This window comes from Tupaia chinensis, unplaced genomic scaffold (genome assembly GCF_000334495.1).
Source record: "Tupaia chinensis unplaced genomic scaffold, TupChi_1.0 Scaffold000045_1, whole genome shotgun sequence".
In the NCBI taxonomy this organism is placed as follows: Eukaryota; Metazoa; Chordata; class Mammalia; order Scandentia; family Tupaiidae; genus Tupaia; species Tupaia belangeri.
This window is the reverse complement of record NW_006159501.1, coordinates 9,495,414-9,511,633: the sequence shown is the minus strand read 5'-3', so window position 1 is coordinate 9,511,633 and position 16,220 is coordinate 9,495,414. Positions and strand designations below refer to the sequence as shown.

The window sequence follows — 16,220 nt, the reverse complement described above, 5'->3', positions numbered from 1 at the left end:
TGTCACTGCCGGGCAGACTCTCACGTGGCTGGACACAGGAGGCTGCAGCTCAGGGAGGCTGGGATGGGAATGCGAATTGAGCAGACTTCCACACAGAGATGGTGTCTGAAGCAGCAGACCTCACAAGGGCCTGGAGAAACAGAGAAGTCAGGGCTGAGCCGGGGGTCAGTCACCAGGTGGTCAGGCAGAGGCTGAGCATTCGCAGGGAGCCGGAGCCGGAGCTGGAGCCAGCGCCAGCCAGGGGAGGAAGCAAAGAACGCCCTGTCCCGGGAGGTGAGAGGAGGAAGCCCAGGGACGGTGGCCACATGGACTGGCACTGTGCAGAGTCTGGGCAACCCGCTGAGGCTGCCGGGGACATGCGCCGAGACCGTGTCCCCAAGGGCAGCCTTGAAAGGATGATTTCAGACCCAGAAGGGGACAGAAATCTGACTGCAGGGCTGAGGCCACCACAGCGGGAGAGGAGGCGCCAAGAGCCTTCAGGGAGTGTCACCATAAAGCATAAAGGAGTGGGGTACCAGCTTTCTCCACGTGGGCTGGCGGGGACGGGCACACGGGAATGGAGAGCGAGCGTCAGGGACTGGCGCAGGGGGCTGGGTGGCTGAAGCAGCCGAGCCGAGCAGGAGGAACTATGCCCACATGTGCGAACAGCTGGCCTTCGACTGTGGGCCTCGTCCTCGGTACCAGGACAGAAAGGGGAGGGGCGGGCACAGAGGGCGCTGGGGTGGGGAGGAGCTGGCACAGAGGGCGCTGGTGGGGGGTTCTGGTGCTTCCTCTTTTCCCAGCGCCCAGATGCTGCCCTGCAGCGGGAGTGCACAGGAGAGGCGTGCGGGGAGGTGGCAGGGCTGGCCACATCATGTCAGAACGAGGAGGCGGGTGGATGAAGGGAACATGGTGGGACTCTCGGCGACCCTCAGGTCTGCCACTTTAGAGTAACGGTCAGCAAGACTGCTCAGCCCCTTGGCTCCCTGCCACCGCTCAGGTGGCCAGAGAGTGACGCTGGGCATGGTCTGGGCCTGCCAGGCGGCTCTGCGAGGAGACGGAGCTGCTGCCTTGTGCATGTGCTGACCACACTGGACCAGGAGTTCACACTGCACAGGACGCAGAGCATGGTACCCTCCCATCAGGACAATTTGTTCAAGTAAATACTGACCGATGTACTAGGTGGTTGGGAAAGTGACGGTGTATTTTCCTCTGCAAAGATGAGTCATGACTTTCCCAACGAGCCAATATAAATATTGACTATAGAGAATATCAAGATAGGGCTTTTTTTAAATGGGGAAAATGTAAGAGGATCCTCAAGAACATTTCCCCAGGGTTAAAGGCGAGCATTTAGCATAGGTCTATCTACTGACCAGGAACAGCAATGTGAGCTCATTATCCCAGCCTCAGGCACTGATTAGCTCGAGATTTTGAAACAAGGTGTCCCACAGGGAGCTTTTCTTGAAGTAAATTGAGTATGTGATCTGCAATTATACCAGACAGGCCCTGCCAAGAAGCCCGCCTGCCTCCCTGAGGCTGCTCACTGGGACCTACGTGAAGAAGCCTGGTCCAGGATGGGTCCTCGAACAGCGACAAGAACCACCTGCCCGGCTCTTCACGACTTCCGAACCTGGCATCCACGTGCTACTTTCACTTACTACCCACCAGCCTGGGACCCGCCAAGTTCAGGTCTACGGACGGCAGCTGCTGTTACCAGTCATTGCTACATGGCAGACGGGAGGCCTCCCCTCTCCTCCTGTCTTCAAGGAACTCAGAGCCTCACAGAGGAAAAAAACAATATGGCAGAAGCCTGGTGGTGCACAGAGTGCCCTGTTCAGTAATGCAGTCAAGGTGCCACGGGAGCCTTCGATGGGATGCTGGCCCTGCCCGACAAGCCCTGGTGCCAGGGAGGTGTGCAGAGGGAGGAGGATTTGCTTCCAAGCAGTGAGTACTTCCAGAAGCCTCAGCCATGTGAAAACTGCACCCCAGACAGCGACACCGCGGACGCTGCCAGGACACACCACAGAGGCACGTACCTTACAGCTAAGCCCCTCTGTGATGGAGTCAGTTCTTCATCCTTCCGGAACATTCCTGAGAAACAAAAACAGGTGCTTTTATCAACTCTGATGTTTCCCGAGTGGCACTTTCCCCATTCACGCGTCCACCAGTTTCCTCACTTGAGATGCATGCTATGTCTCAGTGCGATACAATGCTTGCTCCTTTCCCCATGGCAACATGGACTCACTGTGTCAAAGAGCCATCAAGTGATCCAATCTGCCCAGGTCTGTGTAAGATAAATAACACTCTATCAGGGAACAAAAGTCTCCCACACTAATCTCACTCCTCTCTACAATAAATTATTTAGTTAAAAAAAAAGTCCCAGGTCAGCAGGTGGCGTGGTGGTTAAGGCACTGGATCCCACATGGCCAACTCAAGTCCCAGAACTGGCAGCTTGAGAAACACTGAGCACATGTGTGTGCATGCCCAAAATGCCAAGAGAGTGGAGGAAAAGGGATTGTGGCATGACCATCCATTTGGGGGGTGATTTCTTACTTTCCCTCTCTGTCTGAGTGCATGTGTCCCGTGGCAAAAATCTAAAACAAAACCAAACCCGAATGTGAGCACTTTTTACACCATGCACTAATAGTAAACGCATGGGACCAACAGGTGGCACAGCGGCTAAGGTGTGGGAGTCAAGTCCAGGACCTGGTGGCTTACTTTCTCACTCTTCCCCGTCCCCTTCTCTTTCTGGTGAGCACATGTGCCCTATAGCAAATATTTAAAATAATAAATAAAATTACATAAATAATTCTTTTTAAAATACAGTAAACATGACTTTTCAGAAGCAGCCATTAGGATTTTCTTCTTACTAGGTGAGCTCGATGACTATGCGTCAGCACCAAGGGCTGGAAGGGAACCTAGGGCACAGGATGCTTTCTTGCTCCTCTGACTCCAGTGAGCCACACAGAACTCAAATACACCACTTCATCATTTTCTTACCGCCCATCGAACTGGAGAACAAAACTTACACAAAGTCGTCAGAAAAGTCAGGATGCGTTTTTCTAATGCAAAAAATGTGTCATGACTCTCCTGATGACCCAATAATTACACAGTAACTTATAAGACCCATATGTTTTTGTTTTGTTTTGTTTTTAGGAATATACTCTAAATCCAATTTAAGATAAAAGAGACACAGGGCTGGCAGGTGGCGTGGGAGTTAAGGGCACTGGACTCCCCTATAACCAACCGTGGTTCGAGTCCTGAACCTGGTCGCTTGCTTTCTCATTTTCCCTCTCTCTCTCTTTCTTACTCTGTCTCTCTCAGGTCAAAGTAAAATAAAAAGTAATTATTTAAAAAAAGATGAAAGTGGGTCTAATGAATTGAACACATTCAAAAGGTATTTGCAGCAAAGGGAACCAGCAGTTAGCGTAATGGCTATGTCGCTGGACTCCCACGTAGTCGACTGCAGTTCGTGTCCTGGACCCAGTGGCTTAAAACTCACGCCGGGCGCGTGTGCGTGCGTGCCCAAGATCCCGAGAGGAGAATGGAGGAGAAGGGATTGCGGCGTGACCATCCCCCCTGGGGGGTGATTTCTCGCTTTCTGTCTCTATGTCTCTCTCTGTCTGTCTGGCGAGCGCACGCGCCCTACAGTGAAAATCTCTCCAAAAAAAAAAAAAAAAAAGAAAAGGTATTTGCAGCAAATACAATAGTGTTAAGATACTTGAACCAAAACCAAAGCAATTAAAAAACAGTGAAACAGACAAAAGCGAAAAACATGAAAAGAAAAATCACAAAAGTAATACAAGTAGCCAATTAACATATCAGTGTTCCCATGAATAATCATTAAGAAAGGCACCGGCCAGCAGGTGGCATGGTGGTTAAGGCGCTGGATCCCACATGGCTGACTCCTTGGTTTAAGTCCAGGACCTGATGGCATCCCAAGCCGGCCGGCGCATGTGTGTGTGTGCCCAAAGTCCTGAGAGGAGAACAGAGAAGGGATCAGGGCGTGGCATCCCCCTGGGGCGTGATTTCCCTCTACCCCTGGTCTCCCCATGAGCACACACACCCTGTGGCAAAAAATCTAAAAAAAAAAAAAAGTCTACCTGCACAAGTCCAGCCTTCCTTCTGAGTTCCCAAAAATCGATGAAAGAAAGATGCCATTTTCTTTCAAGCTAGAAGTCTAAGTAAGTACAAAGTATGCAGTCCAGCACGTATGATGGGAAAAGAAACCTTTCAAATTCCTGGGTCAAGCACAAGGTCTAGCCAGCCTGAGGCTTTCCTGCTGTGAGTGGCATCAATGACACTGCTAGCAAAAAACCAGCGACGCCGCCTCGCAAGCCAGACTGTAGCCCGCCTTCGTGACTGAGCACTCCCGGGCGGTTCTGGTCATCCACCCTCAGCTGTCAGTAACCTCACGTCCACCGTGCAAAGCCAGACAGCAGGCAGGCTCTCTGACATCAGGGTAACGAGCTGTCTCAAGAGACAGGCCTAGAAACTTCCCGAGACAGAAGACCACTGGCTTCCTGAAGCTTCAGGTGTGAAGGCTGCTCTGGCACTGGCAGCCGAGCAACGGCTACATACCTATCAGTTATAGATATGTAATTATCCATCAGTTACAGATATGTAATTACCTTTCAGTTATAGATATGAAGTTATCTATCAGTTATAGATAGGTGATCATCCATCAGTTAAAGATATGTGATCATCCATCACTTAAAGATATGTGATCATCCATCAGTTATAGATAAGTGATCATCCATCAGTTATAGATATGTAATTTTCCATCAGTTACAGATATGTGATCATCCATCAGTTACAGATATGTGATCATCCATCAGTTATAGATATGTAATTATCTATCAAGCATAGATATGTAATTATCAGTTATAGATATGTAATCATCCATCAGTTATAGATATGTGGTCATCCATTAGTTATAGATATGTAATTTTCCATCAGTTACAGATATGTGATCATCCATCAGTTATAGATAAGTGATCATCCATCAAGTATAGATATGTAATTATCAGTTATAGATATGTAATTATCTATCAAATATAAATATGTAATTATCTATCAGTTATAGATATGTGATCATCCATCAGTTATAGATATGTAATTATCTATCAAGTATAAATATGTAATTATCAGTTATAAATATGTAATTATCTATCAAGTATAAATATGTAGTTATCTATCAGTTATAGATATTTAATTTTCTATCAGTTATAGATATGTAATTATCCATCAGTTATAGATAAGTGATCATCCATCAAGTATAGATATGTAATTATCAGTTATAGATATGTTATTATCTATCAAGTATAAAGATGTAATTATCTATCAGTTATAGATATGTAATTTTCCATCAGTTATAGATATGTAATTTTCCATCAGTTATAGATATGTAATTTTCCATCAGTTATAGATATGTAATTATCTATCAGTTATAGATATGTAATTTTCCATCAGTTATAGATATGTAATTTTCCATCAATTATAGATATGTAATTACCCGTCAAGTATAGATATGTAATTGACTTGGTTTTGTCCAGGAATGGCCAAGGCCGAAGAGACTGTGCAGAGAACAAAGCCGACGTAGGCCCACGGCAGCCACCCTCAGGAAGGTTCCTCGTGAGCCGGCGTCTGGAGCATGGCTGGTGGGCGGTCACTGCTCTGACATGCCCGCTCCCAGTGCCCGGACAGTGCTGACAACGTGGTTTACTCGACACTTGGTTTCCTTTGGGAGCCTGCAATCTGGGCACGCCCAGGCAGCGGGGCCCACGTGACCACTCTGCAGTGACAGCCTTGGGTGCCGAGTCTCTGCAGCGTCCCGGGTCAACAGCACTTCACCAGTGGTGTCACCACTCGCTGCAGAGCGTCAGGTGCTGTGACTCTGTGGACACAGACTCCTGGAGACATATGCCGGTCTCTCCTGGACGCCACTCCAGCTCCCTCCGCCCTCTACCGGCACCTCGGACTCTCCTCGCTGTGATCGATCTTAGCCACAACACAACCGTACTCTAGTCCTGTGAGTCACTGGGGGTGGTTCCCACACAGTAAAGCCCTCCTGTGGAAGTCGGGCTGAGGAAACACAGGCCAGACACGGCTCAACCCAGCCCCAAGGCAAAAGAGGCGGGAGGTGTGCAGCAGGCCTCGCAGTGCCCGTAGCCCGCAGTCAGACTGCAAAGGGCAAGGGCGGGTCCCTTCACATGCTATCGAGCTAACCCAAACCCGACAGCTGCAAAGGGACAATTACCACCAAATCCATTAAAGAGGTTAAGGCACTGGATTCCACATGGTCTGCAGCATGGTTCAAGTCCCGGACCCAGTGGCTTGAAAATTATGCCAGCCACACATGTGTGCATGCCAAAATCCCACAAGAAGGCTGGAGGAGAAGAGACTGCAGCATGGCCATCCTCCTGGGGGGGGGGGGGATTTCTCACTTCCCCCTCTCTCTCTCTGGTGTGCACATGCACCCTACAGCAAAATATTAAAAAAAGAAAAAAAAAAAAGGTCACGAAATAGGGTTTTGTTGTGCTTGTAATTGTGAGTTGAATGTATTCTGTCATCAGATGCTTCTAGACCGATGGACAAAATTACATCCCTGATCCACGTCTTTCCTATATCCTCCCCGAGTCCCAAAGCCTCTGTCATCACACAGTGTCGTGGGGTCAGCACGCGGGTACTATGCCCTTTACTCACACGTTTGGCAGTGTGGGTCTTAGGACCACAGTCCGCCTACCACCCGGGTCTGGAGGTTCCATTCACTTCATTTTCCGGATATGAGAACTATGAGACATTGCCTGCACATCATGGTCCACAGAGAACACCCTCCCACGTGGATCCTGTTCTATGTTCATAAATAAGAACGTGGGGGCAGCAGGACACAGAGCAGGGATCTGGGCCTGTGTCCCCTCCAGCCACGCTCGTCACACCATCCCGTTCCCTCCTGCAGGGCACTTTCCCCCTGCGAGGCTCCCCGACTTTCTGAAGGGCAGAAACAGAGCTGCTGCCGAACATGCACTTGGCTAAACCGGTATCGGGAGCTTCTGAAAGTGGGCAGCCTGGCCTGCCACTGTGGTGCAGGCGGCAGGACTCCTGTGCAAGCTGGGGCCACGTGGGGAGGCTGCGAGTTCAGTGCCCGGGCACCCGGACACACAGAGCCGGCGGGGGGCCCGTCTGTCCCTTTTTCTCATAAAAGAAATAAACAAACTTTACAAAAACAGTTACCCTCCACTCGCCTACAATATCTAAGTAGTGAATCTAGCTTTTCAGTAGCAAAAGGGGAGAAGAGGAAAAATACCCGCTTTCTTCACAGTGTTGCCAGGGCAGGTCCTTTGGCAATGAGGGGAAAGCCTGGCTGGAGAGTGGGCACAGGGTCGTGGACCACAGCGGGCTAAGGCCCACCTTGGAGCCTCCCAGGTCCCAGATGAAGAACAAGGGCTGTTCTAACAGAGATGCTCCACCCACCTGTCAAGAAACCAGAGCCTCCCGCTTAGGACTCAAAGCCCCAACGGCTGGCATCTCCTACAGCCAGGCATCCACCCACTGAAGACGTACAACACACAGATGCTTACTAAACTTACATGTGAGAGTGTGTGTGTGTGTGTGTGTGTGTGTGTGTGTGTGTGCAAAGGAGAGGGGGTGGGGGGACATCATTTTAACATAGAGGCGGAAATTAATAAAATTTTATTTAGACCAAATAACATTTCTTTTATACTTTAAACTGCCACTAACGTGTGTCATTTGACTGAATCACACTATTATAGTTTTGTCAGTGAGTTGAACTAAAAATTAACACAAAACACTGAAGGAAAACAAGTACCCTTTAATAACCCTAAGTAGACTTAAATAGCTTTCCCTGTCTTACCTCCATCTCTTTCGTTACTCAAGAGCAGAAAGTTACGATAAAAACTACCTCAGGCAAAGGTTATTTGAATAAGATTTTTTTTCTCAGTGATGAAAATTAATTTCAAAATTCTTACCATCGTGAATTTCGTAAGCCAAACTAGTGATCTTCTGGGTAATGATCATCATTGGGCTGTGACAAGATAAAAAACATATTTTAAAAGAAGAAAGATAAAACAATTCTTAAGATGTATGAGAGTTTATTCTGCTTATATGACTTAACAAGTTTCTTTCTTTATTTTAGGTTTTAGGTTTTAGCCATAGAGCGTGTGCCCTCACCAGAGAGGAGAGAAACAAAGAGGAGGAAAGAGAGAAATCACCCCCCAAGGGGATGGTCACACCACAATCCCTTCTCCATTCTTCTCTTGGGACTGTAGGCGCACACACACACACTCCTGCCATGTTTCTCTGGCTGCCAGGTCTGGGACTTGAACTAGAGTTGGCCAACTGGGAGTCCAGCACTTTAACCACCACATCACCTGCTGGTCCTCTTCAAGCCTGAAATTTGTAACAAAAAAAGACCTCCAAGGGATTTCACAGAGAGAACTGAGGGTTATGTGTTTGGGGAAGTCTGGGAGATAGAGAATGTGGGTCTCCTCCCCTGCTTTAAAATGCAAAAACAAAAAAACAAAGCAAGACAAAACAAAACAAAAAATAAAACAAAAAATAAAGCAAAAAAAAAAACAAAAAAAAAACAAAGCAAGACAAAATAAAACAAAAAATAAAGCAAAAAAAACACTATCTATCCCTAAAATGCATTTTCTGTGAGCCAACCATCTAGTACAACCTCTTATTTTATGCATCAGCAACGAGGTCTGGGGTTAGAAGGCTGCAGGCAGCGGACTGGGCCGGACTACTGACTCCGACTTAGGACTCCTGGACACCGAGCTGCTTGGGCTCCTGAATGCAAAGGAGAAAAGTGAGCAGCCCGGGGAAAGGGGGGTGAGCAGACAATGAAATGTCTGGGTGAGAAATGTGAGAGGCGGGGAATAAAAGAAAATAAAGGAAACAGGAGAGACTTCCATCTCCCTACCCTAGAGCTGGCACCTAGGGCTGCAAGACCCAGAGGATAGCCACCTACAGCACAGAAGTCATGGCATTTGTACACAAACGCGTGCACACGTGCACTCACTCTGGGTCCCACTTTGTCACTGTCCTCCTGCTTCAGCCTTGAGCAGCTGAGACTGAGTAGACACTACCATACCCGGCTTTTAGGTGGGCTGGGAATTGAACCTGGGACACCCACGTGGCCTCAGCCTGACGAGGAGCAGCAGTGCCCACTGCTGACTTTGACAGAACATCGGTGTCTTTAAACCCATCAAGAAAAACAGAGTGTGCTCAGGTGTTGGCACGGCGCAGCAAGGGTGTGTTTTAAACCCACTTCTGGTGGGATCCACAGATGGAGGCCCTTGGGAACGTCAAGCTCCTTGTCCTCACCTAACAGGCAAGGCCGCAGAGAACCGAAAGATGACATTGCTCTTCAGTGCTAAGTGCTTCTGGGAGATTCTCCTCAACTCTTCCACTCACACCACTGGCCCTCGGGAAACCAGCCCTCAGCAGCCTTCTCCCCATGGGCTCCGAACACCTGGCTGCTGCTCCTGCTCCGCAGAGACCCTCCTTGCCCTTGGGGATTATGAAAATGCCCTGTAACTTCCCTTCTCCTGGGGGAAAAAAATCACTTCCTCTCCCTGCCTAACTCTCTAATCCCCTACAGTTTCTAAATTCTAATTCCCAAATTCCCAAGTCATTAAAAAAAAAAAAAAAACGAAAACGGACAAAGTCCTTAGTGAAACGACACCTCAGTGACACACTGAGCTGTTAGGTACATACACGTTCAAGACACCTACACGAGCTTTTGGTATGCATGCCCTCGTGGAGCCCCTGTGCCCTCCTGCAGCTCCAGGCCATCAGGAGCAGAGGACACGGGGTTGGGAATGTTTGCCCCACCCCCACCCCAGTGCCTGGACCCCTCCCAGGAACCAGGAGGGCCGAGGCCGCTGGACAACTCCATCTCACGATGCGCCCGGCCACGCGGTCTTCACCTCGGACTTCTCACACTCGTGTGTTTTATGTATCGGACCACGGCGGCGGGCTGAACAAGTCTTCCCTGTCAGTGCTCACGCCGCGCCTCCAGGTCAGGCAGAGAACCTGGCAGACGTGAGCTACAGCGGGGTTTCTGGAACACCAGGAGCCCAGCCCTCTCAGCTGGGTCAAGACCGGCATACCTCCCCGGGCAGCCACACCCCTCCCCAGGCGGCCCCCACCTCCCAGCCTGCCACTCATCTGTGCTTGAAAGCACGTGGCCTCTGCACGCAGACGCAATTGTGAGCGATTGTGTTTTATTTTCTGTCACCAACAAAGCCACTAGCCCCTTGGTGGCAGGAGCGAGGCTTGTTGACCTTGGCACCCCAGTACCTGGCCTGCCTGACAAGGACACCTCCTCTGGGCTTTTACTGTTGGTCACAGCCTGCGTGCATCCCCTTTGGTTAGACGGGTAGCAGGTTCCTACCTCCATCCGCCCTGTCCCCAGAGAGATGACGTGTCAGGACAGAAAGACAGACCGGGGGGATGAAGGCCCATGGCATCAACGGAAATAAAAAAGGATGGCAGGGAGAGTTCGGCACGGGATGAGCAGGCTGGAGAGAGCTCAGAAGAGCAAATGCAGGGGTCACGGGCACGCTCCTCCCTCGCAGGGCCCGCGAGGCCAGGAGGGGCAGGCCCCACCTCGCTCCATCCGCCAAGCAGACCCTCCTGCACAGAGGAAGCACCTGAGGGCGGCAGCACTCCTGCAGCGGGGTCCTTCCCAGCACGCTTAGTTCACAGACACCTGTCTCGGGGCGCTGCAAGGGGCTCCTGGCCATCTCGCGGTGCCTGGGTTGGCACTCATCACGGTCTGCCGACTCTGCGGCTAGTGGCGTTCCAACATCCGGTTGCTTTCAGGCCCCAGGGAGGTCTGACACACCTTCTTGAGCATCAGAGGACCCTGTTTTCCCAGGGAGGAGGGGACGCAGATGGCGCGGGGCGGGGTCACGGGGACAGACAAGGCCAGGGTCAGACATCGGAACTGACTCCACTGCCGGTCTACTGTGGGCAGTGGGCAGGGATTCCGCCTTTTCCACAAAGTTTTTATCTATAAAATGAGACAACAATGTCACCGTGTGCGTTAAATCACACAGCAGTGTCACAATGCCTGCGTGGTACCTGAGACACCGTAGACGTCGGGGAGAGCTAGTCCCTCCCCCAGACACGGCTCCAGGAGTCGCGGACGGCACTGGGGGGACTGGACCAAAAGCACCCTTCCTGCAGAAGCCGGCTCCCAGCAGGAGACGATCGGGCAAGCAGGTCACTGAGGTGTTAGGAGTCGGAAGAGGACTTCACAGAGAGCTGAGAGTCAGGATTCAGATCCTGGGAGGGCTTAACATGCCAGGTATACACACGGGTGACCCCGGCTGGCTGGAAGGCTTGGGGACCATCCCAGGGTGGCCCCGTTGGGTGGCCTGTTTGTCTTTATCGTGGTAGGGAGGGAAAGGGGGAGGAGGTAGGTCAGTTGGTCGGCCACTTGCTCTGGGCCGCGAGGAAGGGGCCTGGATGCCAGGCACAGGGGGAGGGCGGCTCTGAGCAGAGACCAGGATGAGCAAAAGCCCTGAGGAAGACAGACCTGGGAGGGACGTGGGCGCGACAGGCCGGAAGGCCACACGGGGCCCTGGGGGAGGGCGGCAGGGCCACCACCCACTTTCCAGCCCTGGGAAAGCAGCTCACGTGCCTGACAGACACCATCCCACAATCCCACACTTCCCTGAACACACGTGGCCTGGGGGAGGCCCGGAGAAGGTGGGGACAGACACGAGGGACACAGACAGGCGGGTCGGCTGGCGCTAGGCAGCGAGCCCGTCAGCAGCAGGCAGCTGGCCAGAGCGCTTCCGGGGACAAATGTAGGTCAAGGGCTGGGAGCCACCCCTGCAGGCCGAGCTGGGAGAGCGAGCTGGGAGAGCGGCATGGACGGCCTGCGGCTGGGGGGTCTCCCGGGCTGGGGCTTCCCCGCAGCCGTTATAGCCAGTCCCGGGGCACCCGCGGGGGGACTGGAGGGCAATGGGGGCCTTCGGAGACAGTGCAAGGCGAGGAGCAGAAGTCTATGCTTGGACCCTGGACCTGGAGAGCGTTCTGAAAATGACAGTCCACCTGCAGCTTTGAGACCTCTGAAGCTGGAAAGGACTGTCCCCTACAGAGGTACAGCCAGGGGCACACAGAACGCTGGCAGCGTGGGCCGCGTCGCCGCGTGGCCCGTAAGGAGCACACACTCGTGTGACTCGAGCACAGTGTGGTGATCGCAGTGAGGAAGTGGCCTCGTGACACGTTTCTCAACACACCCCCATCACAACCGCACCTCACTCAGCCTCTAAGCTCCGGGCATGTGCCCCGCAGTCCGCAGCAAGCCCTGGCTCCAGGCCTGGCAGCCAGGAGACATTTCCTGAGCGTCCACCCGGTACTCCCCGGCTAACCCCAAGCTGTCTCCTCGATCAGCGTGGGAAACTGTCACACACTTTCAGAGGCTGCTGTCAGCCATGCCTTCACCACACGTGCTGGCGTGTGCCAACCAGAACTCATCACCCTCCGGCACACTCTGGTCTAGCTTCCAGCCACAACTTGATTACCCACCTGTGGGGCGAGAACCGGCCTTCTTCCCTCTGCCCAAATGTCCCACTGCAGCTACGGAAGAACCACACCCGCTCTCCCCTCCGTGGCCACTCTGTACTAGTCCTCAGATCCAAGGGTCTGTCCCCACGCCCTCCCTCCTGGCTTCCCTGGTGTGCCTGCCCTTACATCAGGCCACTATTTGTTTACAGCATGCTACAGGGTGACTGTCCTGCTGGGGAGAGAGAGGGCGGGGGGAAGGAAGAGAAAATGAGAACTCACACCCCAGAGGGGATGGCCACGTCTCAATCCCTTCTCCTCCATCCTGTTCCTGGGATCTGGGGCATGCATGCACACGTGCCGGGTGTGATTTTCAAGCCTCCAGGTCTAGGACTTGAACCATCAGCCATGTGGGAGTCCAGTGCCTTAACCACCGTACCACCTGCCAGCCCCATTCAGCATGTTTTTTTAAGCCACCAGGTTTGGAACTTGAAACAAAGTCAGTCATAGGGGATCCAGCTGCCTTAACTTCTACCCCTCCTGCTGGCTGGCCTGTTTCGTAATTTTTTTTTTTAAGAGATTTTTGCCACAGGGCGCGTGCGCTCATCAGACAGAGAGACAGAGACAGAAAGCGAGAAATCACCCCCCAGGGGGGATGGCCACACCGCAATCCCTTCTCCTCCATTCTCCTCTCAGGATCTTGGACACGCACGCACACGTGCCCAGTGTGAGTTTTAAGCCACCGGGTCCAGGACGCGAACCGTAGTCGACTACGTGGGAGTCCAGTGACATAGCCATTACGCTAACTGCTGGTCCCTGTTTCGTAATATTTTAGTAACTTCTCCTTTACAGACAGTATAGAATATTTCTACACTGAACTCACTATTCTTAAGATTTATTCTTCCAAAGAAATTTCTGAATTTATATAATTTCCCTCGAAATTCCAACCTAACTACATTACGCTGCTAAATTACGTAATTACGTCACACTGATGGGATTTGCATCTTTACAGTGCTCAGTCTGGTGCTGGTATTGTTATAAGAGCTATGCGTGCTCACTGGAGAGTGAGAGAACGAATGAACCCCCTTGGGGGTCACAAAACAATCCCTCCTCCTGCAATTCTCCTGTCCAGACTTTGAGCATGCATGCCCGCGTGTCGGGTGTGTTTTCCAGCCGCTGGGCCAAGGACTTGAAGTCAGCCATGTGGGATCCAGCCACCTTAAGCACCACGCCACCAGCTGGCCCCAGTTCTGAATCTCAGTACCCAGAGAAGCAGGCTCTTTCTCCATCTCCTCTTCTATGGCTTACAGTTTTCTACACAGACGTCACGCACATTTCTTTTCCCACGTATTTCTAGTTTTTACTGCTTCTGAAACTTGGGTCCTTTCTCTGCTATATTTTGCAACTGGCCACTGCTGACATAAAGGACAGTTATTTTACTGCTTTATACTCCTTCTATATCCATTTTCTTTTTTTTTATTTTTTGGAGAGGTTTTTGCTATAGGGCATGTGCGCTCGCCAGACAGAGAGAGACAGAGAGATAGAAAGCGAGAAATCACCTCCCAGGGGAATGGCCACGCCACAATCCCTTCTCCTCCATTCTCCTCTCGGGATCTTGGGCATGCACGCACATGTGCCTGGCGTGAGTTTAAACAGCCGGGTCCAGGACTTGAACTGCATTTAACTACATGGGAGTCCAGCGACACAGCCATTACGCTAACTGCTGGTCCCTATATCCATTTTCTGAGCCTAATGTAAACACTAACAACTTCAGTGACTTCTCAACCTTTCTGCAGACACAAACCTTCATCCAGAGGCGAGTCCCTCTTATTAACAGGCAAGCCCCTTATATCTAATTCACATTTTAAACGTACCTTCTACACAGTGTGTGTGTATATATGTATATCCCCCCACATGTACATTCACACACAATATTCGTTTTGCACACCTTGTGCAAATGTAACTGTCCCACACGTGAGATTTCACATTGGCTTTCAGCAGGCGCCCGGGCTCCACTTCTGTTTTCCAGCTGCAGAGCTGGGGCAGGTCTGCTCAGAGGAGTCACCGGGCTGTGCTGTGCTCCGGCCTCCAGCACCTCGAAGAGCTGTGATAATTACGCGACTCGGGACTGAGCCAGGACGCCTGTCCACGTGCTACCGGACACTCGAGGGCTCCTGGTGCCGGCACACTTCCTCACAGGCGGGTCTGCCTTCAGCTGACCTTTTCTCATCTCTGCCACTTCAATAGAGAAGGAGCCCTTCAGTCCAGTCTGCCAAGACAGGGTCCTGCAGTGACCGGGAGTGGCCTTCCTCAGTTCACCAATCATGGTCCACGTTTCCTCCTCACAAGTGAAAAGGGGACTTGAGGAGCCATGTAACCAGTCGACTATCTTAAAAACACCATGCTACTTTTCTTCCACACACTTACACATTTCACACTACATTTAAATATCTAAATAGAAACTTCGTAACAATACTCTTATAGCCACATCCTACACTGCTGTTCTTTAAACATGCATTATGCTTTTTTTCTTGTCATGCGGAGCATGAACTTGCTAAAGAAAGACAGAGAGGGCAAGTGAGACATCACCCCCCTCCTGATGGCATGGCCACAAAGCAATCCCCTCTCCTCCATTCTCCTCTTGGGGTTTTGGGCATGCGTGTACTTGCGTCCAGTGTAGTCTTCAAGGGCTGGGTCTGGGACTCGAACTGTGGTCAGCCATGAAGGACTCCAGCACCTTATCCATCACATCATCCACCATGTGGGACTCCACTGCCTTACCCACCACACCACCCGCCATGTGGGACTCCAGCACCTTAACCACCACCCCACCTGCCGGCCCTTTTTAAAAAATTCATGCTAGAAGGGCCAGCAGGTGGCTGGTGGTTAAGTCACTGAAGTCCCACATGACCGATCACAACTCGAGTCCTGCACCTGGTAGTTTCCTAGTTCTCTCTCTCTCTCCCCCTCCCTCCCTCCCTCCCTCCCTCCGTCCCTCTCTCTCAGGTGAGCACATGTCCTACAGAAAAATTAAAAAGAAAATAAGAAAAATAATCAATAAAATTTAGAAAACACATTCGGGCTAGAGTGTATGCACACTGAGAGAGGGAGAAGACCCTCCATGGGGCTCAGCAACCACATGATCCCCTTCCTTGGGCCCTCTAGGTAGCCCAAACCTTAGGAGCACACGCTCACCCCTGGCACGATTTCAGGCCACGCAGAAAGGGGATTCAAACCATGGTCAGCAGATGGCTTCCAGCCCCACAGCATGGTATGCTATTGGTCACCAGAGGCTGGCCCTCATTACGCCACCAGTGTGAATCGTCCCCGACTCTAGGTGGTCATGGGACTAGTCGTTGCCAACAGGATGTGAACAGCAGTGATGAGCAGGCTCACTCTACCCACGTCCACCCACCAAGCGGATCCAGAGGATTCCAGGGAGCTGCCCAAATTCCTGACAGGGTGCAGAAACTGAGGACTATCTCCCCTCTCTGTCTGCCTGTTTCTCTCAGGCAACGATGTACACTCTCTGGCTTTTTTCTCTCTCTCTTCTTTCTTTCTTTTTTTTGTTTTGTTTTGCTTTTCCAATAGGAACAAAGAGACAGAGAGGGAGAGAGAAATCACCCGCCAGGGGGATGGCCGCGCTGCAATCCACCTTCTCCGCACTCTCCTCTCAGGATTGTGGGCACACACGCACC

At 51.4% G+C, this 16,220-nt stretch overlaps 1 protein-coding gene across 1 annotated transcript in view; it reads right to left on the bottom strand.

The window, feature by feature from the left end:
• MBOAT2 (membrane bound glycerophospholipid O-acyltransferase 2) overlaps positions 1-16,220 on the bottom strand; it is a gene marked incomplete at its 5' end in the record, with an annotated part of 90,387 nt that overhangs the window by 23,995 nt on the left and 50,172 nt on the right. Inside the window, 2 exon segments of the mRNA XM_014589781.2 lie at positions 2,016-2,070; positions 7,968-8,023. Coding sequence (XP_014445267.1) covers positions 2,016-2,070; positions 7,968-8,023 — 111 coding nt within the window.